Source organism: Amblyomma mixtum, chromosome 2, assembly GCF_055824585.1.
Source record: "Amblyomma mixtum isolate Tamu chromosome 2, ASM5582458v1, whole genome shotgun sequence".
Classification (NCBI taxonomy): domain Eukaryota; kingdom Metazoa; phylum Arthropoda; class Arachnida; order Ixodida; family Ixodidae; genus Amblyomma; species Amblyomma mixtum.
Genome location: NC_143013.1, coordinates 248097754 through 248123643, shown reverse-complemented (window position 1 = coordinate 248123643; position 25890 = coordinate 248097754). Strand labels below are relative to the sequence as shown.

Here is a 25890-nt window from a genome sequence, read left to right as displayed (position 1 = left end):
TTTTCAAGGGTCACGTTCATTTTCATACCATCTATATGTGCTTGAAACATCGCCTATATCGTCGGCACCACGCCTATTCCCCGTTCATCACCATCGGCTACTCTTCGGAAACTGCGCACTGCCGCTCCAGTTATCTCCTCTAGACAGACTCCTCTGCGCCGGATGTCGCCTTCTTACTAGCTTTTTCCGCACAGCAAGTGCAGGCTACGCTGCATCCCTATCTTTTGCGATGAGCACGGCGCTTTGTGCGCGTGCCCAGCACCATACGTCTCCGTTTGCTGGCTCGCATATGCTTACATAATGACCCAAACGAGTAACGAACTAATCCCCGCACTCTTAGTTTGAATAAGAAGCGTACCGTCCTCCTCCGCTTCTCCGCGAGGTGACTTAATTTCATCGAAGCCTGCGATCAGGAAGAGGGAAGGATGCCCGGTAATGAAAGAAGCAGTGAAAAGAGGGTACTGATACGAGAACAAACATGAATAGTTTCTTCTCACGCTCTTCGGTACCTCTCTCCGGAAGCTCCGGCACTCGCTCTCCAGTATGTATAAGAGGACATCGGCGCTGCCACATGTCGAGCAGTGTACCTTGAATCGCCGTACGCTGAACACAGACAACCATGACTGGAGTGAGTGTGCGCCAAGTTCCTATAGCTCGTTTCGTTCTCTGCGCGCTTGGTCGTCGGTTCTTCGCTAGCTTAACAGTTAGCCCTTCTAATCGTGCCTAAGCAAGAAAATTATATTTTTACGAGCAGTGAAGCGGGGCGGAGGGTCTTACAAGGATAATTACTGGGCCGCTTGCTTTTGGCCAGTGTGCCAGGGAATGTCGCGTGACTCTTTCAAGCCTGGGCAAAGCGGAACTTATTGGTGGTGCCTGCTTTCCTATTCGAAGGAGCGGCTCGCGGACCTAGCGTAGATTCGTAGTGCGCGTGGCGGGGGGAACAGAAGCACTAAAGTACCCGTCGTCACTTTTCTGTGCCAGACTGCTCGCGCATCTGGAGGATTTTTTGCCTGCTTACGCCTATATGTACCGCCCGAAAACCTTGAAAGAGATATACGAAGCGTGGCTTTGATCATTTTGCAATGTACTTCGTCGTCCTTGTCAGAGCGAAAAGCGGTAAAGCAAGGCCACAGCTTAAGCGAAGCGGTATCCTATCAGACGCAGCAATGCTTCCCGCCCTAAATGGTTCTAGGACAACGCAGTGTCGACATGTGGCCATAAAAACGGCGTGTTTATTCGCTTAACCGCGTTTAAATTTAGTTCGCGGTTGAAATGAGAAAACAATCGATTTCGTGCCAAGTTTTATTCTGAGAATAAGCGAAAGTGAAACCGCAGCACGAAGTCCGAAATCCCGAAATAAGCTGGACGGGCCAAGAACGAAACGCTTCCGATAATGCGATACCCTTTGGCAGTTCGTTCGTGGCAGCGAGAATTGATATGAGCTACTGGCGACGGCCGCGGAATATTTTGCAGCAGGCGTGTTTTTTCCAAGAAGAGCTCATGAGTACAAGCGGTAGAATTTGGAGACAGGCGGAAACATTGTGGGCTTCCAAGAATGCTGATTTTATGGCCATGCATGAGGGATTTCTAAGCCAGCATAGTCATCTGGCTTTGATGAAAGCTATAGTGTGTTGTAATTGGCCGATGCACGAGAAACGGAAGCTAAGAAGGTTACTTAACAATTTATGGTTTTGTCCTCGATAGTTTGAGAAAAATATCCGGATATGCTCTCTTATGATAGGGCACGGAGGAGTGTATGCAGTGTGAAATGTTTTAGCATTCATAACCTTGATCGTGCTGAGAACTGATTCTTTTCATTGTATGGATAAACGAAATAGAAAGACAACTTTGTCTAATAACACAAGGCACAAAAAAAAAGGATGTTAATGAGCTGAAGCGACTGAATTGGGATCAACTATAGAAGATGGAGTCCTGTTAAGATTAGTCACTGCTTTGTGAAAAGCCGACGAGAAGCTGTAGTAGTAACAGCAGGGCTAAATTTCTGGAAAACCTTGTACAGACCGAGCCTATTTTTGCAATAGATTTGTCGAATTTTCTCGCCGAGTAAAACCCATCAAGGGCAATTTATATTTTCCTGAAAATTTTAAGATTCCGGGAAGAAGGCGGCGGCAGCACCGCCTCTCTCAAGTATAGTCGTGCTTGTTTATACGGGCGACCCGAATTATCTACAGTCTTAAAGGAGGCAAGCTTTTCCAATGTATTTACGCCTCGTTAACATGGAAACTCGCAGTGCAGACAATGTACAGAGCAAAACGCAGAAATTCTATTTGGGCCCATGTATTTCCGGGTCCTAATATGGAGAGCAATGAAAACAAACCCCAATTGCCCCAATGAGATATTTCTTTTCTTTTCCTGTTACTTCAGTGGAGTAAACCAGCAAATACAGTGAAAATGCGCCAACGCCTGAGCGATAACCTTATTTTCTCGTAGTTTCATGATGTAGATCGCCAAGGTGTAACACGCATCACCATTTGTCGTCTTACGTAAATGGCTCTGAGGAAAACACTCTCAGCAGCTTGTGCTACATTGGTAGCTAGCAGAAAGACTATAGATATATTAAAGGGGTCTGTAGGATATGAAAAATCGTAGTAGGAGACACTCCGTCATACCATGAGATGCCATCATATGTTTTCAGGCTGCACTGCTTTGTTTTAAACTTTACGGTTCTTAGCATAATGAAATATGGGCTACCTAAATTTTGTCTGATTTACACTTCACGGCGATCAATTATTGCACAGAAGAAAATTTATTCATAAATTGTTTTTCACGCTATTTTCTTCGCGATTCGTTTTGCTTGGGAACAGAGGCGTCCATAACAACGCGACACGAATGCGTGCCCATGTACATCATAAAGTGCTTCATAATTTACCCTGAACCCTGTGTTTTACCGACTCTGCAGCTGCACGCCTGCCTCCTGCTTGCCCTGGTCTCCAGTGCCGCCGCCGGCTACGTCCGCGGCTCCCTGCTTAGGAACGCTGCCCTGGGATACGGCTATGGAGGCTACGCCAGCGGTGCCGGAGGCTACGGTGGCTACGCTCTCGGTCACGGCTACGGCTTCTCTGGTCACGGCGTTGGCTATTCCGGTCTTACCGGTTACGGCCTCGGCTACGGTGGTCTCAGCTACGGTGGTCTCGGCTATGGCTACGGTGGTCTAGGCTACGGTTACAGAGCTCTGGGACGCGCCTACGCTGCTGCTCCTGCCGTGACCCGCACTGTGTCCTCCTACCACGCTGCTCCAGCCGTCGCCGCTTACGGAGTTGGTCTCGCTCACGCCGCTCCAGCCGTCGCCTCCTACGGCGTCGGTCTCGCCCATGCTCCAGCCGTCGCCTCCTACGGCGTTGGTCTCGCTCATGCTGCTCCAGCTGTCGCTTCTTATGGCGTCGCCCACGCCCCCGCTGTCACCACCGCTGTTCACGCTGCTCCAGCCGTCGCCTCATATGGAGTCGGCCTCGCTCATGCCCCAGCTGTAGCCTCCTACGGCGTCGGTCTCGCCCACGCTCCAGCCGTCGCCTCCTACGGAGTCGGCCTTCATCACGGAGTCGGTCTTGCTCACGCTGCTCCAGCTGTCGCCTCCTACGGTGTCGGCCTTCATCACGCTGGTCCTGCCATTGCCTCCTACGGCATCTCCCATTCTTCCCCCGTCTACGGCTACGGCGTCGGATCTCTTGGCTACGGCACTGGCAGCTACGGATACGGTTACGGTCTCGGCAGCTACGGCCTCAACTACGGCTACGGCCTCGGATCTCCCGTGCACTACTCGGGTCTGCTCCGCAGGAAGAAGTGTAAGTACCTCCGTTGGGCGGATTCTTGCCATCACTTTTTACTAATGTGGTAATTCAGAGCAGGATTACTTACACGTTTTAGGCAGCCAGTGATGCAGCAATGCACTTTTGTTTTGTTTCAAATGTGTATAAATTTCGGCCGCAACTGCCAAGGACAGGGTTTACTATAGAGACATGGGAGAGGCCTTTCCCCTCCAGTGGGCGTAGTCAGGCGGATGATGATGATGATTATGATGGTGATGGTGATGAAGTTTGGACCTCCAGTTCCAACTCTCAAAACAAGGCAATTTGTAAACCCCGTTGCATACTGTTTTGCATCACTATCTTGACATCCTTGCATGTAACAGTACAGGCCATATGTAAGAAGCTCGGAGCTATGTCAGCTCGTAAAACAGAAGCCCCTAAGCAGTCGAACAGAAGTGCACTTTTACTAAACCAAGCCTTAATACCTCTTCGCCCTAGCTCGAATACAGTGAAGATGAACCCTGTATAGGCTTTTACTGCATATTTCATGTTTCCTTTGCAAAGTAATCATGATAAGGTAAGATGACATGCGCCACTGAATAGAGTTCTTCATTGCTTCTCACAGAGAAATGTGGTTGCGTTTGAAATCATAAATATGTGAGGTTGGTAATTGAGACCACGTACTATTAGGATATTGGCTGGTATAAAATATGCTGACAGTTTTCAAGGAATACTATTTCGCTTTTCAAAGCTCATATTGTTCTGCACTCGCCGTATTTAAGTGGCGCCATTGTTTGTTTTTTTTTATTGCAGAAATTATTCTCCCAAGAAGAAGCGGCATGATTGCAGTTTCGACGTTTCTATGGAACTACCATCCCTCTGTGCCAATGATTGTTTTGAAGAACTAAATAAAATATTCAAAACGTCAGAGAAAGTTCTTCGTGCTTCACAAATAGGATTCATGAATGCTGTGTACAGCTCCATTCATTCCTAGGATAACGAAATGAGCGGGAATTCATGTACGATATTACGTACGAAGCTGCTACCTCGATCTTCGCAGCAAAAAAAAATTTGCAGTGGATATTAGAGCGAGCGAAAAGTGAATGCATGCGCTCTATTCCTGAAACTACAGTTTAGCTCACGTTTCCTTAAAGACTTCATCGCTGTGACCTCCACCTGGTCTATTGCAATGCACATAGGCGATGCGAACTAGATATCCATTAGCAACAAAAGTTTTGCAAGTTCGTACAGATTCTTGGTAGACAACCACGTGGTGAACAACACGGATTTCAAGATAAGAAAGATGAGACAAGCCTTCATTTCAAGTCAGCTTTCCTATTTGTAAAGCACAGTTTTTATATCAAGACGAGATGCTAAAAAACTATCGACAACAGCTCCAATAATAGCTCCTAGACATATCTTAGGAAACATGCTCAGCCTAGCAGGAACACGTACTCTGCCTAATATGGGCATGGAACACAGCCTAGCGTCGACACAGGCCCAGCTTCGATGACTAGACACTTTGATTGCCATTGTCTTTTTTTTCTTCGTGAACAAATTTTGATTTTCCTATAAAATGCGCAGTGGAAGTCAACGTTTGTCCCGCATTTCTTGCCTTCAAATACATGTCTATTGCGCTGGTGTCTGCAGTGAAGTCTGCAAATTACGGACGTATGATATCTCTAAGCAGCCTGAGGAGAAGGAATGGGTGTCTGGTCAACGTCGCTAACAGGGTGATCTCTGGAAGTTCACGAACGATGATATGCGCAGTAGCATGGCTACATTTTAATTTCTTACACAATACTGGCCTCCTGGGACATTGTTTGCAGCAATCTTTGCTTAGAATATGTGAAACTGACGGAGCAATCGCTCTCATTATGAATGTGAGGCTAGCCTCGCCTGCTACTTAACGCAGCCACTCCCACCCCAACATCAGCGATGTGAAAACAGGCTGGACAGGATTAGATCCAAATGCCATCCAGCTGAATGCGCATGTTTCTTTGGGAGAAGACCCAGCACCTTGCAATAGAAGTAAGAACTGGGCTCCCTCGTTCAAGTAAAAGTAAAGACAGAACGTAGGTGACACCAGCGGTGAAAAGACGATGAAATCGCTTTTAGGGCAAAAAAAAAAATAACAAAACAGGCGTTTGAACGGCGCGTTGACCGCAGATCACCAGGTGAAGGGTTGTTGCACAAACATTGTTCGGAGCATCTTGGTAAAACAAACACAAACTTAGTAAACACGTTGCGGGGCAACGAGGAAGAACTCGGGGAAAGTGGTCTCAAGGCTGTTTGCTCATTTGATAAATCGAAGGCCAGCAGTGATACGATCTATGTCTTCAGAGCGCACACAGCGAGAGTCGTGTTTTAACATCTGAATGTTTAGCTTATACACCGTTATTTTCTTATTATCCGCACGACCACGTTTACTACGATAACCAGCATTTCTTGGCATTATTTGCAGATATCTCACTGGTGGTTAAAATTATTCCTCTACTACACTGGTACTAAACCACAAGGAACACACCATGATAAAATTCCTTCATTTCATCGCGCCTCGTGACTATCTGGCGTCCCGTGCTGCATTTCTCTCCCCTTGATATTGAATTTTCTACTGTGACGTACTATTTGTAGTCTTTTATTCACGTTAGCGGTTCTCTCTCCCTCCCCTCCTCCCTAGGTACAGATTCACCTTTCGGATTCAAGCGGGGGATCATTACCTCGAGTTTGCTTTGTGATGCGCGCTCATCTCTGTCTCTCTGCATCGTAATGTTGTCCCTAAAATTGTTCTTTTCGCAGCCTGATGCATTTCCTTAATTTTTAGATATACGAACAGTAGTAACAGCACTCCTCTTCTTATGCTTCCATCTATCCGCCGTTTTTGTAACTACCCGGCAAACAAGCGCAAGCAAGATGCCCTGCTGTTCTTTGTTTCAGAGCCTGGGGTTCTAACTTTCACCTAATCCTCTTATTCGTCCCGATGAGGCTTCAGGCCATTTTTGGTAATAAAAATGATTGAATGAAATAATCGCACCGCATGCATTGTATAACCTGAACACTAAATAAGTTAGATATATTGTCTATGCCATAAGTAACCAGGCAAGAAGGTTTGTTTTTCAGCATTGTAGTGGAGCACTTTTGGCATCGCATAAGGCCCAAATCTGTGTAAAAACAGCCTTTGTCCTCACATTCTGAGACCCTAAAGTCCTTATGGGTGCCTCGACAGCTTCTCTGCACGGCTGCAAAGCAAACACTGTTTCCTGGTTACGTTTTGCAGAGACGGTAGAGGGATAGCTCTGTTTGGATAGAAACCCATAGGCTCCAAACACGATGGCGTATGGGGCAGAGCCAAGGCCACTTCTGAAATGGGCGGACACCTTGGGCGCCACTAAAAATGAACCAGAAGTAATTTCACTAAACAAAAGGGACGCCACAACAGGCCTTGATTTTCTGGGGGGGGGGCATCCAAAATTGAAAAGTTTGAAAATAACGAAACACAGCACATACGACGACCAGACCAGCGCAAGCTCTTGCGTAGTCTCTTTATCGTAGTCGTCTTTATCCTCTGTATACCTGGCATCAGGAAGAAGATAGACTCATCGCCGACAGAACTACAAGAAGTCACCCTTGAATATTTACATGAGCACCATGCAAACCGGGTGCACGTTTACACCGACGGCTCAGTCAACCTCTATCTCTTCTTCTGGCTCCGTCGTCATACCCGCAAGCACTACAGAAATTAGAGTTAGGACAGGTCACCGCACTTCTTCGACGGGTGCAGAACTCACCGCTCTTCGTGTCGCCATTGAATACATCAGTCAGCAGCGCCCTCAGCGGTGGTCTACATTCACCGATTCGAAAGCTGCCCTCCAAGGCTTACAAGCTGCTCTTCGCCGTGGAGCCCACGAACAACTGGTCGCAGAAATTCGACAGCTACATCACTCTGCCATCAACAAAGGACATGACATTATCCACCAATGGCTACCGGGGCACAGCGGCATAGCAGGTAATCACCGCGCGGATGAGGTCGCGCGAACTGCTCACGACGACGGCGATCTTGTGTCGATCCCCATTTCGAGATCGGATGCAGCGAGCAGGCTTCGCGCACTTGCGTGGGACATCACGCTTGCCGCGTGGAATTCCGGCCAATTTTGCAATTCCCGTTTACAATCCTTGGACCCAGATCTGAAGCTCCGGCTACCATCAGGCCTACCAAGACGAGAAGAAACTTTGCTGTGTCGCCTCTGGCTTGGTGTAGCTTTCACCAACCACTACTCATTCTTAATCGGTATGGCTGATAGTCCTGCATGTTCCATCTGCGGGCATGACGAGACCATAACCCACATTCTTTGTGACTGCCCTTCCTACACCACCGAAAGGCAGTCTCTCAGCCGTGCGCTGGAGCGCCTAGATACACGCCCTTTCACGGAAATGAAGATTCTCGGCCACTGGCCGCGGCGGTCGTCGGCGGAGAAGGCCTGCAAGGCACTGCTCCGCTTCTTGAGAACTTCTGGCCTGCACGATAGGCTGTGACTTTAAGGAACAGTGACGTTTTAGAGTGACTTCAATTTTCTGTTACTCTCCTTTCTCTTTCATTTTTTTATCCCCTCACCCCCTTCCACCCGTGTAAGGTAGGAAACCGATTATTCTTTCGGTTAACCTCCCTGCCGTTCCTCTTCTATATCCTCCTCCTCCTCCTTTATCCTCTGCCGGAATTTCGCGCTCACACACTGAGTGTCTTCTGGAAGCAATGCCTCTTTGTGGCATTGTGGCGTCATGCTTTCAAAATGCCATGAAAAAATCCTGTCCACACAGGATAAAACATAGTTTCTTCAATCAGGTTGAAAGACTAACCGATGCAAAATACCCGCTTCATATTCTGGCGTCAGTAGCAGAAGGGAATTTGAAAAAGCTAAAGGGGCGCAACACTGTCCCTCTTTCTAAACAAAGAAATCTGGCAGTTATACCCTATGTCCATGTTGTGTCCCACAATCTGAAGTGAATAGGTAAAAAGGCTGGAGTTGATGTTTTTTCGGCGCCTGTGAGACTCAGTGGCTTGTGTGCGAGGGTAAATGGCCCGGATATAAGATCAGAATCTGGTCATGACTGCAAGAAAAACCACAGGACGAAGTACGTGCCATACCAAGATAACGTGGTGTATTCAGTCCCGTTGATGTGTGGTGGTTCATACATCGGCCAAACGGGCCGTTGTCTGAATGAAAGACTTAGAGAGCATGGAAACAACGCTAAGAATGCGGTCCGCCACATAGATATTCACTGTCCTGATTGTTCCTGTTTTCCGAAATTCAAAAACAGCCACGTAGTTACACAAGGATAAACTTACTAGAGAGATTATCGAGGCATCTGAAATCATGAAGCTGGGTGCGAATTCTATCAGCACCCCTTCCGTAGCCATCTCGTTGAAAGAGTACAACTATCTCATGTCATATGACCGATGTACACGCGATACAGCTGCATGCGCATAGTGACTGGGATGAAATCTTCCGCTCCTCTCTCTTTCTTTTGTTGTTTTTTTTCGAAGGTGCTGAAGTATATATATGCTGATTGCATCCGGAATAAACATTTGTTGTCAGTTCAGCGCTGTGTTTGTCCTCTTCTTCCCTTGGCCTTGTGCCGTTGCGCTGCTTCACTAGATATGGTCGCTTACATCCTGCGTCCACGTTCGAACCGCCGCTGGTGATTTCAGCGAGTTCCAGGAACGGCACCGCTCCGTGCTTTTTCAGCGCTTTCTTTAGTATTCTAGAAGCATTTTCAGCAGTTTATATTTTGATACATTTTTTTCATTTATTTTTCTTTCTCACGTATTTTTTTTAGCATGCACATGTTTTTCATTAGTACCTTCTGGCTAATCTTGCCGGCATTCCTGTTGTCTTTTTCAGAAGATTAGTCAGAATTATATTATGACCACAAGCGTTCGAAAAGAAGACAAAGACTGTTATGTCTTTATTACAAAGACATATGTCTTATGACAAAGAAGTAATCTGTTATGACGTACGCAGTCGTGGGTGGTTTTTGTATATATTGTGTTCTGTTCTTTCTAATAAACCTTAGTTGCGAGTCAGCGCTTGTAGTGTCTCCCCTCTTTTCTGTGTTTTCTGTCTATGTTTGCTCTGTTTTTTCCACCATGAAGACAAAGACCCCGTGAATGGAAGTCGAAGTAGAGTCGTATATCGCGGGTCTTTCTTGAACAGTGCTGCTCTTTATAATTTCGTGGGTTTGGCCTTGGACGCTTCGCTAGCTTATTAATCCTCCTGACACATTCTGGAGGTGCTGGCTATGCTTTTAATGAATCGACGCCCCCTACAAGCCATGTCTCCAGCCCAAGTAGGCAGCCCAGACAGCCCAGCCCAGGAGACGAATTCTCTAAGTAGAGGCACTAGTTAATCGGGAGAGTATACCATTGCAGTGCTTGTTTCCCGAATAAGGACCGCTCCCTGGCCAATGTCAACATGGTGTGCAGGAACTGTGACAATGAATCTGCCGGTACTAGCACCGCCAGCCCGGCTGCAACGCCAGCGCGATCCACCAGGTTTCCATCTCTTACCACCTTGAGGAGGCTGAGTTCCGGCTTGACCAATTTCACCGGGTAGCAATCTTTAATCCCTGGAACGCTTAATCGAAGACGAGTCATGTTAACTTCGCAGTGCAATATGCATCGAGGACACTGTATGAGACCGTCGATCCAGCCTCAGTACTAAGGTCACATTCAAGGCGGAAATGCTCCGTACGTTCACAAGCGCATTTCAAAAAGGACAGGTTTAACTACTTCCGCAGAACAGCATATAGCATCCATACGACAGCTTGAAGGCGTACGTTAAAAGATGAAGTGAAGATGCAAAGCAGAGCGTAGTGCAAGGATGACTGAAGATAGAAACAGACGCACTAATGAAGGAAATACTGAAAATTGCCACTCTTCATCACATGAAGCAGCCTTTCCGTCGCGCAGGCCCAAACATAACGGAGGACAAGAGGGTAAGTTTTTTATTGCGGGTGTTAAGAAACAGCTCTTCGTTGGCCTGACTCAAACTCTATGAGTAATTGTAGGTGGTTTCAATGAAGCGACCTCCATAAGAAGTCACTCTACATTCGCGCCCAGCCAGCGCACTCTGCGGCTCTACGTCGCCGTCCATTTGCGCAGAGATGATGCTAGCCATAATGCATATATGCAATTTGTACAAACTGTAAACGTTTTATTCATTTTTCCGCTTACACTCAGCTGGAAACTGCGTGGCGGCTCATGGAAAGCGTGAAATCAAGTCTATATGTCGGCGGAGGCGTGCAGTGTGCTACCACTGATTTCGCTGTTGTCATAGTGACAGTAATTATACTTTCCAAGCTTTTCTCCTTTACACCTCCAACAGCAATACGGGTGATAACATATCGCTAACACGCTTTCTTAAGTCAGGACATATCTCAATGCAAATTTCTGACTCTTAATGAGATGGGCTTTTCGGCAGCACCAGATAGCTTCGCTGGCCTGCGCCAGTCACTCGTGAACCCTTGAGGAGGGCCTGCTCGCCGATTTGGATCCAGGGTAATCCTTAGACCGTAAAGAGTGCTCAAGGCTGAGAATAGACGTCACGACACGTGGACATGTGCGCGGCACTGAGGGGGTGTCGACGTACGAGGGAGTGCGCAACACGGAGTGGTTCAAGGCCGTCTACACAGGTCCGGTGTATCCGCTGTAAAGCAAGTGGTAGCGTTCGAGAGTGCAGCGGCAGATGTCATGTCAATATCACTCGAGACGAGTTACAAGGGGGCTTGTCAGATGCATGGGGTATATTGCCTCCTCTAGCAAAGTTTGTTGTACAGTGTCATGACGCGTTTTTTTTTTATTCTAGGGTACAAGCAATAGCAAGTTGTTTGACGGTATCAGTTAGATGGAGACTTTCTTCTCGGCTACCTCGAGATACTCTTCGAAATATACCCAGTGCTTATTTCTGAAGTAATCATTTTTCATTGAAGTAGTAATGCATTTGGAAACACACTGAACACGTGTTCATGCAGCCCACATTTGTACATAATCGATACCATATCGAGGAGTGTTTACATACTTCAGTCTGTCTACCTCACGATCACTATGCGTTCATTGAAAGGTGGCGCTGTAGCACCAATGCACCTTGAAATTCTATTAACCGTAGCGCTTCGTTTTCAAAACAGTTTTGCTCAAGTAGGCGAATAAAAAAATTACAGAAAAAGAAAATCTTCGAAGTTCTAAAAATTTTGGCCCAATGTTTAGGGTAATCCCCCAAGAAAGGGGCTGATCTGTGATAAGGGACTGATTACTCATTAGCATCCACCCAAGCGCACCCATACGAACGCAAAGGAAAGCTCGAAAGCTTCGGCAGAACATAAAAATTCGTCCTAGTCCGCGGATTGAACCCGGGACCACGGAGAAGTCGCTATACCTACTGGGCTAATCGGGACAGCTAGCATATCAAAGGGTGAGAGCGAGTTGATCAATAAGTCGAAGTAGGAGAGGGGTTGGTCCAGTCTGTAGGGAAATCCCCCAAGGTGGAGGAGCCTTTTGTAATAAGGGAGTGGTTACTCATTGGCATACACCCAAGCCCAGCCAAACAGGTACAAAGGAAAGCTAAATATGCAGCTTTTTCGAACGTTTTTTGCTCCGGTAAAACTGCGATTCAGCCTCAGAACACAGCCTGTTTGTACGAAGCCGGCGCGTGACCTGTACCGGCGCCATATCAAACACTGCGCGGAATGTTTCGCTGCCGCGCTGCCTTTCAAAACCTGCTAGACATGTGTCATCTACATCAGCGCTTTTTCGATCGCTTCTCGATAGGTATATTTATTTATTTTTTGATTGATTGATTGATTGATTGATTGATTGATTCATTGATTGATTGATTGATTGATTGTAAAATATTTTATTCGTTGGAAAGAGCTCGGTGCTAAGAGATCGCGTTAAGTGATCGAGAGTACATAGCCCTCGACAACTTTGTCAGCGCTCTCCACGGCCAGAAGTTGCATTCTGGAGTCAGAGCTCGCCAGCACGGTCTCCCACCGCTCGAGAGAAGGGGCGGTAACTAGATCACCCGGAGGTGGCTCTATTTTGTAGTCCTATAGCATATGCCCGCAGCTGGCGCGTTGGCCACAGTGTTTACAGTTCGGGTTGCATAGATCAGGATAAATGTGCGCGAGGAGTAATGGGGTACGTATCGATCTCGTCTGTGGACGACGCCACGTAGCCTCTCGTTCTTTAGACAAGCTTTTGTCCGGAGTGGGAAAGTTTTCCTATCTAGTTTAAAAGGATAGATCATGATATGTGATCATGGAGTCCTTCGTGAAATTCAGGGAGCCAGACTCATCCACTGCCCGGTCGACGAAACCTCGGGCTTTATGAACTGATATGGGTCCCAGCCCCATGTGGAACCCTTGCTGAGACCCATGCTGGGTCGGAACCATATCAGTTCGGAATAATGTGTTGAGAATTTGGTGGCGTTAAGGATTCTAAGGGAGCTGTCGGTAATTCGCCCTTTTGTGAAATTATTGGTAGAAATTTTGAAGTCGCTAAGAATCGTGCTACCTTGAGTATGCGCTAGGGCGGGGGCTACAGCTGCCTCTTCTGCCGTTTCAGGGGATTTAATTTTGATTGTTGCCTATACGATGCGGTCACCGTCCTCGTTCAAAGCCACAATTGCAAAGGTATTCTTATGGTGGCATTCTGCCGCATCTAGAATTGTTCCGGTCTACTGCCGGTATTTGTTATGTAAGGTTTTGCTTGTGCTTGTCTTCTACCCTTATGGCGTATAGGGTGAAAGTTTTTGGGAGGTGCTTTGGTTAGTAGGGCTGCCCTATAGTCGCGGGGCAAGTGTACTTAAGCGCCTTGACTAGTAGGTTCATAGTGAATTCCAAGCCTAGTTTGAATACTACCGCCATTTCTAGAATTTACTAATCTTGCCGTTTGAGCCATCAAGGGCCTTCTTCCAGTTCACTGTAGGTATTGTGTATTCCTAACCTCCTAATCCCTTCGGTTGAGGCATTTAGTGGGAGTCGTAAGGCGGCTTTGCCGTATCATGCTATCTAATATGTCATTTTTTGCGCTCGCAAATTTGAGATAAAGGGTGGCATAGAGTATCCTGCGTAGCGCAAAGGCCTGCGATAGTCGGCATAAATTTCTTTCCCTCCCCCCTTGTCTTCGATTAGCTATGCGGCGGATTAATCACAGCGTCGCTTCTAGCGTGCATTTTAGCTTAGTGAGTGTGTCATTATTCTTTTCATTTTTCTGTAAATACAACCCCAGTGTTCTCATGGTTTGTACCTCTTTGACGGATCGTCCATTGACATAGATGTTAATTTGCAGGGGAGAAGTCGTAGTTCTGCACCGGCGCAAACCTTTTCAAACACCGCGCCATTGATACCGGAAGCGCTTTAGGGCTAGTAGCATCATCAGCATTTATGTTTGTTTGGAACCATCAAAACAGTTTATACGTCTTGCACAAAAAACTTCGAGGTTAGATAAAAAATTCGCCCTGATCCGGGGTCCGATCCCGAGACCACCGCTTCACCGGAGCAGTCGCTCTATCAACTGAGCTAACCGGGACGGCTGACGTACAGTAGGGCGAGAGTAATTGAACAGTAACTCGAAGTGCGAACTGTGTTGGTCGGATGTTTAGGAGAATCTCCCAAGGTGGAGTTAATTTATAAATAAGGGACTAATTAATCATTCGCATCCACCCAAACGCAGCCAAACGGCTGGCTGCAAAGGAAAGCTGTACAGCTTCTACATATTTTTCGTAGTTAAAGAAAAATTCGTCTTGCTTCTCGTTGAGAGTTTTATAACATATCCTTGCAAGAATCTTTGAAACCTCATATTGGCTGTTATTAGGTAAACAGCTGTAGAAGCGTTATTATGCGATGCGATAGAAGCTAAGGTGGAGTAAATCTAGCAATAATTAAATAAGAACGCTATCGCTGCACTTACGCATTGTAAAAGGCAGTGCAAAAATCGCCATAGAGAACAGCTTTTCGCAGTTTATATTTGCAAAGATTACTTGTTTATTGCCCACATCATACGGATAGGAATTATCTGCAGATATTTGTAGCAGTGCCAATAGTAGGTGACGGAATTTTACTACAGGAAAGAGAAAAAGAGATTAGTAAACCAGATAATTTTGCTCAGGGCTGCAGTAAAGAGGTCAGAAATGCTTGGCGTTTTCAATCCTCCGGAGTAACTGAGAGATCCCTAGGTGAGAGGGTTCTGAGCGGATTTAATCAAGGCCATCTCTGGCTCTTTAACATAGGCTGATATCACACTTTAACGGAGCGGTCTGCTCCAAAGCAGCATAAATGAGAATCGGCAATGCTTGCGGTTATCACTAGAGGTACGGTGTATACGCTGCTTGACTGGGACGGATGCGAGCATTGCACAACAGGCGGCCAGCATACATTCGGCGTGAGTCAGCCTCTGCCAAGGACTTGGTTCTTTCTGCAAGCGCCGGCCCCCTGCGGCGTTTGTTGACCTGGCACGCACACCCCTTAGCGAAAGCCGTAGACGTGAGCAGAACGCTGTTATTTCTGGGCTGTCTTCACTACCCCCAGATCGATGTGACAGTTTATGTGCATCGCAGGAAACGTAGCTACCGTAAATTATAATTTACAATGCTGTTATTGATCCATTTATCCTTGCATATGTAGCGTCTTTGTCAAAAGTAACCAGGCTGCATGGTTTGCTTCTAGCTTGTATAGTGGAGCCCTTGTGAATTTCCTAAAGATCAAAAGTTATTGGAAGGTAAGAAGGCCCCGAGTTCTTTCCTTTAACTACCATTTAAACTTCAGGAAAGCTGTAAGGGCTCCGCTGTACAAGCTAGAAGCAAACCTTGCCACCTGGCTAGTTTTGACAAAGACTGTACATGCATGCATGCCTACATGCCCCGACGTACAGACGGACGGATTTGAGAAGCATCCGTCACCTGGATGCCAAAAGCGTGCACGTGGAGGGATGTGCTTCTCAGGTGTATCGTGTAGGCCTTACGGCAACTCTGAATACTAAACTGTGTCTAAAGGCGAGGACAAGTTTCATGCTTACCTTACACAGCCCAGTCAATGCCAACTTGTCCAGTGGATCCCCTCAGTATTCCTCAGTCATGTCATTCGGACATCCTCAGATAGTGCTCCTTGCCTCCACGCAATCAAAACAGGATCAATTTGTTAGTCCGGAGAAGGCAGAAGAGTGCGGTGAGGGGCTAGTTGGTACGACATTATGAGAGCAAAAAATAACTGCGCAAAATGACGGGACAAGAGAAAAAGAACCACACGGGACAAACGCAGACTGACAACTGATTTTTCCACCCACTCCTCTTTCATTCAGCAGCAAAGCACATGCGCAACAACCACAAAAACAAAAACAAAAGCCAAACTCATCTCGTGGAATCAAGGAACTCCAACTCCTTGCGGTACAGGTGTACTGAAGCATCGCTAACACATTTGTCAGGCCCTAATCTCGCGATTTCAAAGGCTTCGATAATTTCCCGTTCTTTCTGATCCCTCGAGCGTCCGATAACCTTAGTCCTATCAAAAAGCGGATTACAATCTTTGTCATCATGCTTGCAAGTTGGACAATGCTTAGGCAGATGATACCCGCTTGAATCATCTAAGGAATTTGCATGCTCTAATAATCTAATGTTGACGCAGCGGCCAGTTTGCCCAATGTAGACCCTACCACAGCTCAGGGAAATCTGATAAAGTACATTGCATGTACACTGTACAAACTTATTCCTGTGGTTAATGCCACACACACCCTTCTTTTGCTTATCTTTTTTCGCCAAATTGCACAAACGTGACAACTTGCAAGGTGCAGAAAAAATGACCTCAACGCGGAATTTTCCGTCGACCCTCTTCAGGCCATGCGAGACCCTGTGAACGTAGGGCATAACTTCATACTTCCGCCTCTCCTGTGCATCCACCCCCCGAGGTTTTGAGTTTGGGCGGAAGGACTTTAACAGGGACTCAGCGACAGCCTGAAGAAGGGCCAGCGGAAAACCAGCAGACCTAAGGCGATCAACCTGAGCCTCAAAGCTAACCTGAACCTTATGTGGACAGGACTTGGCTAATGAAGCCCTGAGGCAAGTTGATACAATACCCCTCTTGACCAGCTTCGAATGGCGCGAGTTAAAGGGCAAGAGTGCCTTTTTCGACCTAGGCATGTACGCCCAGCAGAGGTGGTCAGGATTGTTCAAAAATTATTTTCAATCTAAGAATAGCAAACAAGAGTTTTCAGGAAGTTCAATGGTAAAATTAAAACTCTTAAAATTAAAACACGGGGAAGGTAATCAAAATGTCCTGAAGAAGAACATTCAGGCTGTTTTCCGTATCATTCCGGGACTGACTGCGGCAGGTTTGCTTTCATGCTATGCATGAATTTTAAGGAATACTTTGAGCTGGGCTTGACATAATTGAGCAGTATGGCAAAAGATGCATCTTTAGCTGTTACTTCTGCTTCTAGTCTTCTGTAAGCACAATTTGTCTAAAGGCGTTAGCAAAGAGCTCAATGACATACGCCACTCTTATTGAAAATTTCCCACTTGCCTCAATGCTCCCACAAATTTTCAATCTGTATGAACGCGAACTAGACATACAAGGCTACGTCAGCGTTGTTCGCCACAATGCTCCCACAAATTTTCAATCTGTATGAACGCGAACTAGACATACAAGGCTACGTCAGCGTTGTTCGCATGCGTATAAAAAGACACAAATATGTGTTAATACTACGAACTATGTATACTTGCGCATAAATTCAGAGCAAAACTTGTGGCTAGAGGCAAAGATGTTAAAATTTTATAAGAAAGGCAGCTTGACAGGTTGAAAGAGTGTTAAAAAAACTTGAAGTGACACTTAAGCTTCGCCTTAAGGGTTTAACGCGATAGCAATAATTGGTGCTTTCAGCGGCTTGGGATCCTCTTTCTTCCAATGTCTGCCGAGTAAAAGCTCCGCTAGCAGCCAATTAACTCTGCACCTATACATGAATAGAAAAAAAAACAATATCGTTTGCAGTTCGTATAGTTGGCGAAGATTGAAAGGCAGTGTTTTAAAAAAACAGCCTGAGGACGATGATAGCAAAACGAAAAGTTTGAATGATGGCATCTCAGTGTACTTATATGTTTGAGCTCATAAAAGCCTAAATTCTTGCAGTTGTGGTAGCAAGTTACTTAATTCAGAGTTTAAACTTTACACTAATATGCCTTTCCGTCAGGAGCAGCATATCACAATGGTGAGAAGGACAGAAATATTCTAAAAAAAGAAGAATTAAATTTATGATTCAAGTATGGGTGCTGGAAAATAGCAGTTCGCTTTGATAGTGAGGTGCTGGGAGTACTAAGCGAATATGCCAACTTATCGCAAGTAGTGACCATTGATCCGGATCATGAGAGGGAAATAACTAGAATAATAAAAATGGGATGGAGCGCATAAGTAAAGTTCTCTGAGATCATGAATGACAGTTTACCAGTATCCCTGAAGAGAAAAGTATACAAGAGCTGCGTTTTACCGGTACTCACCTATGGGAAAAAATGTGAAGGCTAAAGAAGTAGGATTCAGCTTAAGTTTAGGACAACGGAACGAGGTAGGAAAGAAAAATGATAGCTGTAACTTTAAGAGAACGGAACCGGGGAAGTGGGTGAGAGAACAAACGCGGGTTAATGACATCGTAGTCGAAATCGAGAGGAAGAATTGGGCAGGGCATGTAATGCGAAGGCAAGATAACCTCTGGTCCTTAAGGGTAACTGAGTGGATTTCAAGAGAAGGCAAGCATTGCAGGGGGCGGCAGAAAGATAGGTGGGTGAAGGATATTAAGAAGTTCGCGGAAATACAGTGGCCACAACTAGCAAAGGACACGCTTAATTAGAGACATGGGAGAGAGCTTTGCCCTCCAGTGGGCGCAGTCAGGGTGATGGTGATTATGATGGTGACAGTACAGGAGAATGAAATACACTTGGAGCTATGTGGCGTTCATACTACTTCCTCTAGGCCTTAGTGAAGTTACCAAGTCGATCCCTGAACGTAGCAGTTAAAATGTAATAACTGGAGTTTTGCCCTTTGACACAATCCACACAGAAATCTATACTGCTGGGCTGCTAAGCCAAAATGCACTTCAGAACTAGCTAAGACATAGAGGTTCATGAATAAGGCACTTGTCCTCCGTGGTTTCAGGCGTTACACAGCTGGAGCGCACGAGCACAGACAAAAACGAGAAATTCATATTGTGAATTTCAGTGCAAAAAAAATTCTCTTCCAACTAATTATACCGTTCAACATTTCAGCACGCAGGGAGGCATGAATTACTGACCATACTCTAATGCACAATTAGAGACCTCTGGCTACAGTGAGAAACGCCTCGGATATAGTGCTTACGTATGTTATTAATGCTGCGCTGAGCAAGTTGTAAAAAGTTGTTTTCGGTTGTAAAAAGTTGCGTGCATAGGCGTGAAGTGGTGCCTATGCACCCATTTTGGCCGGTACCTAGCAAACGCAAATGCACACTATTTTCGCGCAGAGAGTGTTTCAGATGTCTTTCGCGTTTTATGTTCATGTTTCAGGGCTACTAAGAACAAGAAAGTAAATGTGCGCCGTGTTCCAGAATAGATCCAGTTATGATATTTCTTGGGATGAGTCCTGAAGCGTCATCTCGGGGACTTCCTCTGAAAGCGTTCTCTGAGTGCAGGTCACTTGAACCATTCTTATTTATCTTATGATGATGTTTTGTGCTTATTCGAAGGTTTAATGCTGAAGGGCTACACGGCATAGAAACAAACCTGTTTGGTTGGTTAGGCAAAGGCAATACACACTACGTACGTATACGTGCCAATGTATGTATAAATGCATGCATGAAAGTGTGGATGCATGTGTGGAGTGATTCGAAGAAATATAACTCATAAATTCTGTACACGTGTCGTTCACTAACTGGCCCTCTTTGCGCTTTGCAAAAACAGGCATCAGATACGCTGCTTGCAACTGGAGGAGCCAAAAGTGATGTGCACTTTTTGAGACCATGCAATGCTTTCTAAACTAGCCCATGCCATCTGTCCGAGAGAGCTTCGGCACACAATTGTCAAAAATCTCTGCACTCTATTATAGTACAATGTTGCAAAATTATGCTGCAGTTCAGGATTCAGACGCCCTTATGGGTAGCCAAGGCTGGCTGTAATGCGTGGGCGTGTGCGAATGGATTATTTTTGAAAACCGAGTCGAATGCGAATAGCCCAGCTCTGATATGGAATCGCATATTGGTGCCAAGCGAATATTTGTACGAAACAAGGAGGCGTTAGCGGTGGCTATAAATCACGAAGTTAAAGGTGCAGCTGTCGAAAGACGCCCCACTGATTTCTAGTAGGGCACATGGAAAAGGAAGTAAGTACATCGTTTGTGACCGCCATGTCCAGCGTATAGTTACATTTTCGCTACTGACAGTGATAGTGAACAAGCTAGCGAAATATCTAAGTTGATGCGGGGCACGAGAGTTGTCAGCCATGGCTTCTGCTATCGGGCATCTAGGCAGGTTTTGCTGAAGCCAGCTGAACAGCGCCACGTCGAGAAGTCTTGTTGTCCTATGTACGAGCATTATGAACGCCGCCACACGAATGGTCCGCGTCGTGGCGTAGATCCCTCGTTCCCGCGCCTACCGATTGCAGGAACATGCTGCGTGGTGACGGAGTGGGCCCTGTTTGGAGACGGCAAGTCGAAGAAAACGATGGTGTGAACTATTCGAACTCCGTGCCAATCATTAAAAAACTTCAGAACGTACTCGATTCGTTTCGAATGATTTCTAGCGGGCTATTCATCCCGATAGAGAATCGAATGAAGGTACTTTCGATTTGTATACGAAAATTTCGAATATTCGCGCAGCCGTAGTACTGCGGCTAATTGTTAGTGATTGTTTGCCGACAGAAGGCGCAGAACAAACAAAAAAAAACAGTGCGAGTACTATGAAAGCATTTGCCACGATCGTGCTGCCGTCCAGTGTGCGCGCCGAGAACTATGCCCTATTTGCGCTTGCATTGGTTGCCTGCAAACTGAACGCGAGTTTTGGCATGAGATCATGCCCTTAAAATGTAACACAACGGATCTAGAAGACGCAAGTATGCTATAAGTTCGGAGATCCAAATATCGGCGCGAGAAGTGCGACTTAGAGGCACGGCGACCTCCGTGCACCAGACGACGAGAGCTGCCGCATGGCGGCCTTCTCATGAAAGAGAGACTTCTTGTGTGGACTTCGACGAAGCGGAAGCGCACGTGTAAGCTCGAGTGTGGCCATGGCCTCCGAGATTACTTTCGAACTCGGAGAAACGAGCGTGACGGGTAATCTCGGAGGCCTTTATGTGGTGCAGTGGATTTCAGATTGACCTCACAGATGGCGCCACTGCCTCTTCTAAGGACTTTATTCGCTTTGCGCATATGGCGCAATCTACGCTCGCGGGCACGCTCCGTGACCTTTGGCATTTCTCACCTATTTTGCACAACAAATGCGAGATTGACAATTACAGAGATTGTAATCTGACCAAACCCGGTGTGTCCAAGGTGTCTAATAAAAAAGCATGCTTTCCACTGCTTAACAGGGCTAAGATTAAATTCAGACATCCACATCAGCTGACTAGGGAGTTGTGTGAAACCTATCACATTCACAAGAACAGCGACACGTGCGTGAGCACACCATCTGTAAACTTACATGAGTGTGAAATTTTGTATCTAGATTCGTAACTTTCTTTTGCGTGCTTTTTGCGGGAAGCGCAGGCGCTTTGGGTTGTCAGTTGTGTGCATATAATCTGTGTTTTTTTCAAATAAACTTTCAGTTGTTAGTAGCGCTTGCCCTTGTCCTTCCTTCTCTGTTCTTGTTCCTCGTCGCAGCGCTGGTGAAATCTTGAAGATGTATCAACTAGCTCAAACCACGATTTCGCTACAACAAATGCGCCACCGCTGCTCCGCTCTCTTGCTGTGTGCTTACTCTGAGTGTGTCTTTTTGCCGCCATGTGTATATTTTTTGCCTGCGTAGTGAGGGATCTGCATCATCATCATCAGCCTGACTACGCCCACTGCAGGACAAATTCGTCTCCAATACCTCTGCAGTTAACCCTGTTCTTTGCCAGTTGCGACCGCCGTATCCCCGCAAACTTCTTAATCTCATCCGCCCAATCTTCCTGCCGCCTCCTGCTACGCTTGCCTTCTCTTCGAATCCACTCCGTTACCCCTAAGGACCAGCGGCTGTCATGCCTCCGCAATTCATGGCTGCACAAGGTCATTTCTTCCTCTTGATTTCGACCAGCATGTCTTTAGCCCGCGGTTGTTCTCTCACCCACTCTGCACGCTTGCGGTCTCTTAACGTTACACCTACCATTTTTATTTTGCATAACATGCTGCGTTGCGCTTAACTTATGCTGAAACCTTTTCGTTACAGTCCACGTTTCTGCCGCATAGGTGAGTACCGGTGAGTACCGATACAGCTGTTTTATACCGTACTCTTTAAGAAAATTGGAAAACTGCAATTCTTGATCAACGAGAACCTGCCATATGAGCTCCACCCCATTCTTATTCTTCTAGTTATTTCTCCTTCATTATTCTGATCAGCAGCCACTACGCCCTAAAGGTGGATTCCTTTACCAATTCCAGCATCTCGCTAGCAACGGTGAACTGCTATTCCCTTTCGAGACTTTTGAAAATTACTCTGCTTTTCTGCATGTTCATTATAACACTTATGGTTGATTACAGTACAAAGGCGGCGACACCGATCTGAAATCAGCCTGGCTTCGCGAGCCTGTGCAATCTTAAACCAGAACATTTTCCAATCTCATCTTGGTTAAACTTGCGCTACGCATCGAGGACGAAGAGACTGTAGCCGTTTGGTGCACAGCATCTGCGATTGGGCAAACGACTTTAGACGCTTTTTTTGAAGCAAGAGCTTCAATACGAGACCTCGGGCTTCATTCGCGGCCTGGTTAACTTTGACCTTTAGCTGTGTTAGAGGTACAACCATAAAAAAGAGAAAAAGAAATTTAACCAATGTCCGTGACTGGGAGTCTATCCTTTAAGGGCTGCTCAGCGAGACCACTAGGTTATCGCACTAGCCAAAACGCCTGGTGTTAAACTGCACAACACACTCGCGCTGTGTATTGGAGAGCGTCTTCCTCATCAACTTCAATCTGCTCCGTCCCATGGCACTGCCTGCTCACCGTCGTCTTCTACGTAGCTCAAATCTGTGGTTTCGCTCCCATTTGAATGTAGTAAACGTGCTCTATAGTTTTTTGGAAGCATCTAAGCCCTTTTCGTGGGGTCACAGAGGCCGGCTAGATTTAAAATCCCTGCTGCGCCCAATGGTACAAGATATATTACAAGATAACGTGTGCTTAACCTTAATAGAAGACCTTGCCCTCATCGCGAATGTATGGCGGGTTATAGAAAGTCTAATTAAAAATAAAAGAAATTTGCTGACACCAAAAAAATAAACCGAATAAATCTTGGCACACATGAAAACGGGAATGAGATGAATTCAGGCTACCATCTTATCCCTCCAACCAAGGGTAAGGGGTGGCCCCAGTACCGTGTATGACAAAAAAAAAACAGACAATCCCACAAGCGAGCTCTAGGACATATCTCTATTCGCGTGCGCATGCTTTTTTATACCCTGTGACCACCAACGCGAAATAAAGGTATAACCAAAAAATAAAACTGTTCTACTAAAAATAACAGGGCTGCTGGTAAAGAAAACGCAGATAACGCTCCCCCAGAGTAATATGGCACTTGGTGCTGCCTTATTCACCCAGGCCTAATTCTTGCTTCAGCATTACCTAAGAAAATAAGGACGGAGAACTGGGCGAGTTGGTGGGGATTCATGGTTTAAACTGCGCGAAGAAACGAGGACACAGCGGAAGAAAATATACGACACAGGCGCAGACTAAGAACTGATTTTTATTCACGGAAAGGTGCCTATATGATTTTTAATCACGGAAAGCTGGGTTTTTGGTGTGGAAAAAATTACATAGGACAGACTGGCCGGTGTATAAATGAGCGGATGGCCGTGCATCGAAGATCGTTACAGGGTACGGCTTCATCTAATCTCGCCTTACACTGCACAAAATGTAAAGGCTGCTCTCCACATTTGAACCGGGCAGGCGTCTTATTCAGACACAAAGATCAGACATGCAGAGAGTTTATAGAAGCATACCTGATTAAGAAGGAAGAGGACACGTGCGTCGCATCCCCATCTGTCGGCCTGCTCAATCGGGAGGTAGAATGTTTGCGCAAATATCTCAGTGCGAGTCGGCAATATGTAGGGATGGTCTGACTTTTTTATCATCCGGACTTTGGTTTTTCTTTGGCGCTGTAGCGTGATTATGATATGGCAGTAGCTCCGTAGCACATGAAAAAGAAAAATGCAATATTGCCACATTCCTGGACATTCTCGTGGCGCCGTCTCCTGGCCGAACTGCATTAACCGCTATCCTGGCTAGCCTTACCCATGGTGGCGGGCAGTGCTTCTTCTTCGTCGTCTCTTCTTCGGGTTCAGTTTGCAAACTCCGCTGCAGTTCGGCGGCCAAACGTGGCCCCAATCGGCTCCCTCTCGTGGGGTGGTGCTTTCGACGCTGCTGGCCTGTTCCGGCCGGTCTATCGTCACACGAACTATCGCTATCAGACGAGCGCGCCGTGTTTAACGCCACTTTACGCCGGTAATTCCTGTTTAACGAAGATATTTCCAAGATAGTGCACAAATATTATTCTGAATGTGCAACGAGAGTGGCTGCGCGAACGGTCCTGGGCGGCAGAGGTACGATTGGGATGTCTGAATCATTAGCTATTTCGACGAGACATCTGGTTCTTAAGGTCATAAAACGCGAAAAATGACGGTAATAGCACAGGTCAGATTGAAAGCAGTTTATTCAATTCATATAGGAAAAAAACATATACATCTTAATGGGAGCCACTTTTAAAGGGCCAAACAGTTACAAGAGACGTGCTTTTACAAGAGACAAGAGACGTGCTAGAAAAAAAGTGCATTCTTCTAGCAATAACAAATTTTAGTATCTCACAAGTGAATGCCGACACGTGCTCAGCACAACCAAAGCAAGCAAGCCTGCACTTCTCTAGCTCTTCCAGCACTTTCCAGAAAATGTTTGCAGCCTTGGCGATTGCCAGTGTGAATTGCGGTCGCACATTACGTAGAATGCTTATCTTCCCTTGGTTTGGGAGCAGACAGGTCGACAGCCCGGCCGCACTGACTCACAGAGGCATAGCTCGGGTGCACCGACGCTGTTGCGCTTCTGTGTTGCGTTGCAGCCGGAGCCAACGCCGCACGAGCTGCGTCGCTCGAACCGCACGTATATAAATCTGGCGAGGACACAGAGGAGCAGCGATCAACTTGCAGCGCAGTTCAACCCAAAAAAGGAACGCCTGGCAGAAAAACGTTTCGCTGTAGTGTTCGCTGACGTGGTCAGCGCGGCTACTCTGCCGAGACAGCTGGTCAAACAGCGACGAGAGCGCCCCCGCTCGGCGGTACAGGCAAGGGTGACATCCGCGGCGTCGGAGTTTGCGAACTAAAGAAGTAATCTAGTAACGTTGGTCCCGACTGTCTAGCCGTGGCAATATTGATTTCGTTTTTGTTTTTGTTTTGATAGTGTTTTGTTAAGACGCGGGTTATGAAATAGCATATATAGGTACCTTTCCGCGAATAAAAATCAGTTGTTAGTCTGCGCCTGTGTCGTGTATTTTCTTCCGCTGTATCCTCATTTCTTCGCGCAGTTTAAACTATGAATTATACCTACGAAGGCAAGTACGTTTTCCGCTAACAGTGCTGATGGCGTGCTCAAGCAGTGCTGCTTCTTTTTTTTATCTCTATTTTTTTCCTGCTAGACCCGACAATGTCCCGGCTTTGTCTATCATGGCTCTTGTGCAGACCGTGGCTGCTGTCCTGCTTTGGAGGACATCAGGAATCGCGGATACTGCTAGATTCTTTGCTTCTGAGGTATATTAGCGAAAAGATGTTCATTACAAGGGTCCAATTTTTGTGTTCGTACTCACCATTTCGCGCTGTGTAGGACCTCAATGTAATGTTCGCAATTTTAGTGTGCTTGTGAAACGCGCACCAACCCACTCTGACTTCTTT

At 46.4% G+C, this 25890-nt stretch overlaps 1 protein-coding gene across 1 annotated transcript; it reads left to right on the top strand.

The window, feature by feature from the left end:
• The first annotated feature begins 509 nt into the window (after positions 1-509).
• LOC149363379 (uncharacterized) lies at positions 510-6571 on the top strand. The gene is made up of 3 exons (XM_089568502.1): positions 510-628; positions 2921-3803; positions 6567-6571. Exons 1-3 carry the CDS (start codon positions 620-622, stop codon positions 6569-6571), a joined length of 897 nt encoding a protein of 298 aa, XP_089424628.1. The 5' UTR covers positions 510-619.
• The last annotated feature ends 19319 nt before the right edge of the window (positions 6572-25890 follow it).